Raw genomic sequence first — 6,000 nt, forward strand, 5'->3', positions numbered from 1 at the left:
CCTTAGGCCACTTCCAGATTTCCTTGCTCTCATAGCACTGGGGCTGGAACCCAGGGCTTCACGCACTCCAGGCAGGTGCCATCCCTGTGCATATCCAGCCCTAGCAGGTGTTGGCATCACCAGGCCAGTGGTCTGTCTCCAGAGTAACACTGCAGGTCCCAGGAGGAGATACTGCAGGCATGGACTTGCAAGTGACATCCAGGAAGCATGAGGATGAGCTCTACTGACTCCTGAGCATCCCATCACTGACAGCTCAGGCAGACAGGCAGCGTCGCTGTGAGTCACTGATGTTCTGTCTTCCAGGCACGGATGTCAAAGATGCCAAAGTGATCAGTGTTTCGACAGGGACAAAGTGTATCAATGGGGAGTACATGAGCGACCGTGGGCTGGCACTGAATGACTGCCATGCAGAGATCATCTCCCGGAGGTCTCTACTGAGGTTTCTCTACACCCAGCTGGAGCTCTACTTGACGTGAGTGCAGAGCAGCGAGCAGCGCAGCACCTGTAGGAAAGCACGCAAGCCTTCCTTGTGGCTGTCAGCACACCAGTGCTAGTGACTGTGTCATGACTCCAGGGAGGGCTCTGTCCTGCATGACATGCAGGTATAAACATACACATGTGTGCAGAGACCAGTAGGATTGTCACATGGCTATAGATTCCAGGTCTGCTTTAAGGCTGTGAGGTTTTGCTCTGTGCAGTGTGGGCACACATGGAGCTTCCTAAACTGCCCATGAAGTTTAGGGCAGAGCTAATCCAGTATTCACCTTTATTCTTTTTTTGGCAGCCCTAGATTGAACTGAGGCCCTTGCTCTAGGCCACAGCCCTATCCCTTTTATTTTGAGACAGGGGCTTACTACATTGCTCAGGCTGCCTTGAACTTTATATTCCCTGCCTCGGTCTCTTAAGTAGCTAGATTATAGGTGTGGTTCACCGCACAGTTGTCTGTGTAATGGCACTTCTCATACCTGCATTTCAGCTGTGCAGTCACCTGAGAAGAAGCAACCACTCCTTATTTGATGATGTGTCCATCTCTGAGTGGCACTGTTAGTTACCATAAACCTGACAGAATTCTAGGCCTGGCTTTCCTCTCTACTGCTGAAAATGCTGAGCTCTGAAAATCGTTCTAAACATGACATTCTAACTGTCCACAGAGTTAAGAGTCACTTGTCCAACTTTTCCTTGCAGTAGCAAAGATGACCAGAAAAGATCCATCTTTCAGAAGTCAGAGCGAGGCGGGTTCCGGCTAAAGGACACTGTTCAGTTCCACCTGTACATCAGCACCTCGCCCTGTGGTGATGCTAGGATCTTCTCCCCGCATGAGCCAGTGCTGGAAGGTACTACTGTGGGTGTGAGGGGAGGAAGGGGACACCTGCCTGATGCAATACCCTTTCAGTTTTTGTCATAAATTTCAGCCTTGGGTGTGAGTCTAATAGGATTCACTGTATGAGCATGGGTTCTTTCTTCCTAATTAATAGTTTCATTAGAAAATTTTAATGGGTACAAATTCCCGGATCTGGTAAAAGGGAAGAGAAAAATGCCAATTCTGCTTAACCTGTAGTGAGAGGGTGGTTTTAGATCAGGAGTTGTGTGCACACTTTGTTTCTTACTCAGGCAGATGGATGTGTCCTCCATGCTTCTGAGTTGTAGCCAGGGGGAGGGGGAAGTTGGGGTGGCTCTCCTGGGCAGCAGGCACTGAACAAAGCTGGACGCAGGGGCTGACACCTGCCTACCCTCTGCAGTGCACACCCTTGCTCCCACACTGAAGCATTGTTCACAGAGTATTTGCTTACATTATTTTCCTTGATTATAAAAGCAATATACAAAGATTTTATAATGTAATAAAGAAGATTAAAACCACCTATATCATATAACCCAGGACTAATTGCTATGGATGTTTTGTACTTCCTGTGAATTTATTTGCATCAATCTACTTCTATTTTTGAAATAAAATATAACCAACACCTGAGTATCCATTACCAAAGTTGGGAGATCTTAGCATCTATGATGTGTACCTCCTCCTGCTCATCAGTGATACAAATAATCCTTTCAATCACAACTGCTTCCCCTTCTCCCCAGCACTCAAAGAACATGCTCATGAATTTTGTTCAATTTATGTCCTTTCTGCTTCATTTTATAAATTCATATTTTGTGTATTTGTTTATTTGTGTACATATGTACTACAAATGTACATACATTTATGTAGTACATTATATATTTATATGTTATTGTTAGATACGCTTTTCCAATTGCTGAAACTAAGTAGATGGTTTGCTCCCTGTAGGTTCTGAACGCCCTGCTTTTCTCTTAGAACCAGCAGACAGACATCCAAATCGTAAAGCAAGGGGACAGCTGCGCACAAAAATAGAGTCCGGGGAGGGGACAATTCCAGTGCGCTCGAACGCCAGCATCCAGACTTGGGATGGCGTGCTACAGGGGGAGAGGCTGCTTACCATGTCCTGCAGTGACAAGATTGCCCGGTAAGGGTCCCAGCCTGGTGACCACCTCTGCCTCACAGGTCCTTCCTGCCCTTCTCAGAGACATTCTATCACTGTTTCCTAGGGTGTTTCCACTGTGCTCCAGCCAGGCTCCTCAGAGACACCTGGTGGGATAAGGAGACCTTGCCCAGGAGGCCCCATCTTCCCATGCCACCTCCTTCAGAACAAGGATCTCACTGGCATGTGGGTTAGACCAAAGGGTAGAATGTACCACAGGCTCGGACATCTAAAGCAAACACAAAAGATTTCCTCATCAACAAATCTCACTTGTGGGTATAGTTTTATCAGTCTCTGAGAGTTAGCATTGTGGCTGATGACACAGTAGGGATCGCATGAGTCTGTGATGTCCCTGTGCCCAAGTTCAGAGCACCTGTCAACCACCATTCTGTGCTGTGGGTTAGGTCTGGGCCAGACACAGAGCACCACACTTCAGAGAGTCTGTGCCTGGACATGCACTCTCTAGGGCCCGCATTCAGGTCGGGTTTTAGATGCCCCATTTCTTCAGATACTACAACAATTCCAGTAGCTTTCCTTTATTTTTGCATTTTGACTAGTCATCTATTTGAAAAAAGAAAGGCTGGCCAGATAGCTCAGTGGACTAAAGCACCTGCTTAGGTAGAGCGCAGAGGCCGGGGTTTGATCCCTGGCATACCATGCCAGCCCTGCCCCTGGGACGCACTGAGATGTCAGTTGAGACTGGGTGTGGTAGTGTGCACCTCTAATCCCAGCACTTGGGAGGCTGAAAAGCAGAGAATCACTACGAGTCTGATCTGTGTAGTGAGACCCTGAAGACCCTGTAGACCCTGACCTAAATACATTTTTTTTAAAAAGTAGAAGTTACATGAGCAAGTTGTTGAAGACGTAAGATCAAGTCCTTGCTCCTCAGGCTCCTCCCGAGGGTGTCCAGGGTAAGCAGCTGTGAGATGCTGTCGAGGGTGCTGAGAGTAACACATACACTTGTGCACAGCACATCTTAAGATCAAGGGTAGGAGATATCACTTGTTACACTCGAGCCCTAAGAGCCTCACACTTGTATCCTTTTAATTGTTTGCAAACCCTTTGTGTTGATTTCCTCTGAGGGGTCCTGTCAGCACTGGATTAACTGCACTACCTGTCCTCATTTCTTTGCATGGGTACAGGCTATGTAGCTCTTTTTTTTTTTTTTTTCAGAACCTGGGATTGAACTCAGGCCCTTGGGCTTGCCAGGGAAGCACATATTCCACTGAGCCATCTCCCCGGCCCCCAGGCTATGTAGCTCTTACATGAGGTGCTTGGGGCCAGACATGTTTCAGATTTGGGAGATTTTTGGACTTTGGAATATTTGCATAAACTTTACCAGAAGAGCATTCCTGTTCTGAAAATACTGAATCCAAAATGCTCCAGGATCTGGAACTCATCAGGGATGCTTGATTTGTCCCTTCTGGGGTGTCTTTACTCCCTCTGTGTCCTTCTGGTCCACTTCCCACCTGCATTTAAGTGACTTTGTGTGTATATGTTTGGAAGCACTCAATGGTGACATTCAGGGGTGTTAATGTATGTGTTCATCTTAGCAACAGTGTGGTCTTGGAGGCCCCTCATTTCTCCTGTTCTCACTCAGCCCTGTACTTCTGTTCACAAGAGACCCTGGGTTTCCTTCAACTCCCTCCTCCTGTAGTCCCAACCATCCTTATACATGGCTTATCCTGGTCTCTGAGGCTAGATCCAGGACTACACAAAGGGCTACACAAATGGCTTTGCAGAAGAATGTCAGACTGCTCCCCAAAATGGTCATGTCCTTGATCCCACACCAGCAGTGTGTTCAGTGAGTGTACCCTACATATTTTTAAATAGTAACTCATGGTTTTATGTTGTACTCCTGTTAAACTCTCTTTACTCCATTTGACCTCAACCCTTAGGCTATATAAATATAAAAATATATAGAATATACAAATGCTACCAGAAATTCCCAAGTCCCCTGTTATTTCTGGGGATGCTGAACATTTTCCTAGCTGATAGTGACCTTCCCTTGGCCACCTTCTCTGACATACCGGTTTTATGTCCTCTACTTCTTTATCTTTAGGCCATGTAGCTTTTTGTTCACAGCCTGCGGAGGCCTTTTCATAGCTGACATCACTCTAACCCCTAAGCTTTAGAAAACCCTATCTTCCCCTGGTCTTTTCCCCATGGGGTGATCTTCTCCCCCTGCTAAGGCTCATTTGATTCAACGCATGGGGTTTTATTTGTGGGTTGTCCATTGTTGGAATACACTGTTAAGATTCCAATGCTGGATTAGTCTGTTTTTCACAACTATAATGAAATGCCTGAGATGTTACTTTATAAAGAGGTTCACGTAGTACAGTTTTGAAAGCATTAAGTGAAAAGAGCATGGTGCACACTCTTATGAGGGCCACATCCCACTGGGGAGAAAAAGGGCAGCCAAACTGGCACAGTACCACTGGAATAGGACTGTGAGGTAGGGATGTGGCCTCTGCTGGACCATGTGTCATGAAAGAGGTGAGCCAGTGGTAGATGTTCTGTAGCAGCAGCTGTCTGCAGCCAGGACATGGCCCACAGCATACCAGATCCACATAGGCCAGAAGGGAAGAACAGTCCCTCCCGCTAGCACTGTGTCCCCCACTTAGGCAGGTTCTCTGACAGGACAGAAAGCCCAGGTGTGAAGTAAAACAGACAACTGATTGAGCGAGTTTCTAATTTGTTTTCCAAAGCCACGTACACCTAATTGAAAAGAAAAGCCATGGAGTTGGATTCAGAGAGTTATCCAGATTATGGCCTCACTACTCTCACTACTCTCTTTGGACTGGGTCCAAACATAATTTTTTTTTTTTTTTTTTTTAAAGAAGGAGAGGTTTATTTTGGTTCACAGTTTGTAGAAAGTTTAGTCCACTCTCAGCTGCCCTCCAGGGCAGGGTAGAACTTGGCATGGTGGCAGTAAACAGAGAGAAATAAATAGAAGGAAAAAGGAGTTGTACCCATACAGGTCCTGCCTCTAGTGACCACATCCTCCATCCAGGCTTTACCTCCCAACATCACATTTGACTGTAAATTTATTGATGAGCTGATCTATTGATGAGCATCATGCTTTGATGATCTAATCACATTTCAAAAGCTCCAGTTACAAGTACATGACATACAGGTCCAGCAAGATAGGTCACGGGACTATGTGGCTGCATAGGCAAGTGCAGGCACCAGGGTTCTGGCACCACATGCCATGCCAGTCCTGACCGCAGATGTACTGAGCCGACAGCTGAGTGCAAGCATGGTGGTGCATGCCTGTAACCCCAGCACTGGGTAGGCTGAAAACAGGAGGATCACTATGAATCTAGGATGCATAGTGAGACACTGTACAAAATACATTAAAAAGTACATGATATATTACCAGAAAAATAGGAGCACAAAATTTTTTAAAAATAATGGATTTTTCAAGTGAAATTTATATGGATTGTTCATTTGATATGGATTCAAGTGAATCCATGGCCTCACTACTCTCACTACTCTCTTTGGACTG

At 46.1% G+C, this 6,000-nt stretch overlaps 1 protein-coding gene across 7 annotated transcripts in view; it reads left to right on the forward strand.

The window, feature by feature from the left end:
- The window catches only part of Adarb1 (adenosine deaminase, RNA specific B1), a 94,972-nt gene that overhangs the window by 57,041 nt on the left and 31,931 nt on the right, over window positions 1–6,000 (forward strand). For 6 of the 7 annotated variants that reach the window (XR_002821257.1, XM_023715913.1, XM_023715912.1 and 3 more), the window contains 3 exons: window positions 304–472; window positions 1,186–1,334; window positions 2,282–2,477. Coding sequence is in view for 6 of the 7 variants with exons in the window: in XM_023715913.1 (XP_023571681.1) it covers window positions 304–472; window positions 1,186–1,334; window positions 2,282–2,477 (514 nt within the window). In the remaining variant the exon portion in view is untranslated. The remainder of the gene's footprint in view (window positions 1–303; window positions 473–1,185; window positions 1,335–2,281; window positions 2,478–6,000) is intronic. The other variant, XM_004631805.3, reaches the window with a different exon arrangement.

Source organism: Octodon degus, unplaced genomic scaffold (assembly GCF_000260255.1).
Source record: "Octodon degus isolate 3935 unplaced genomic scaffold, OctDeg1.0 scaffold00045, whole genome shotgun sequence".
Lineage (NCBI taxonomy): Eukaryota > Metazoa > Chordata > Mammalia > Rodentia > Octodontidae > Octodon > Octodon degus.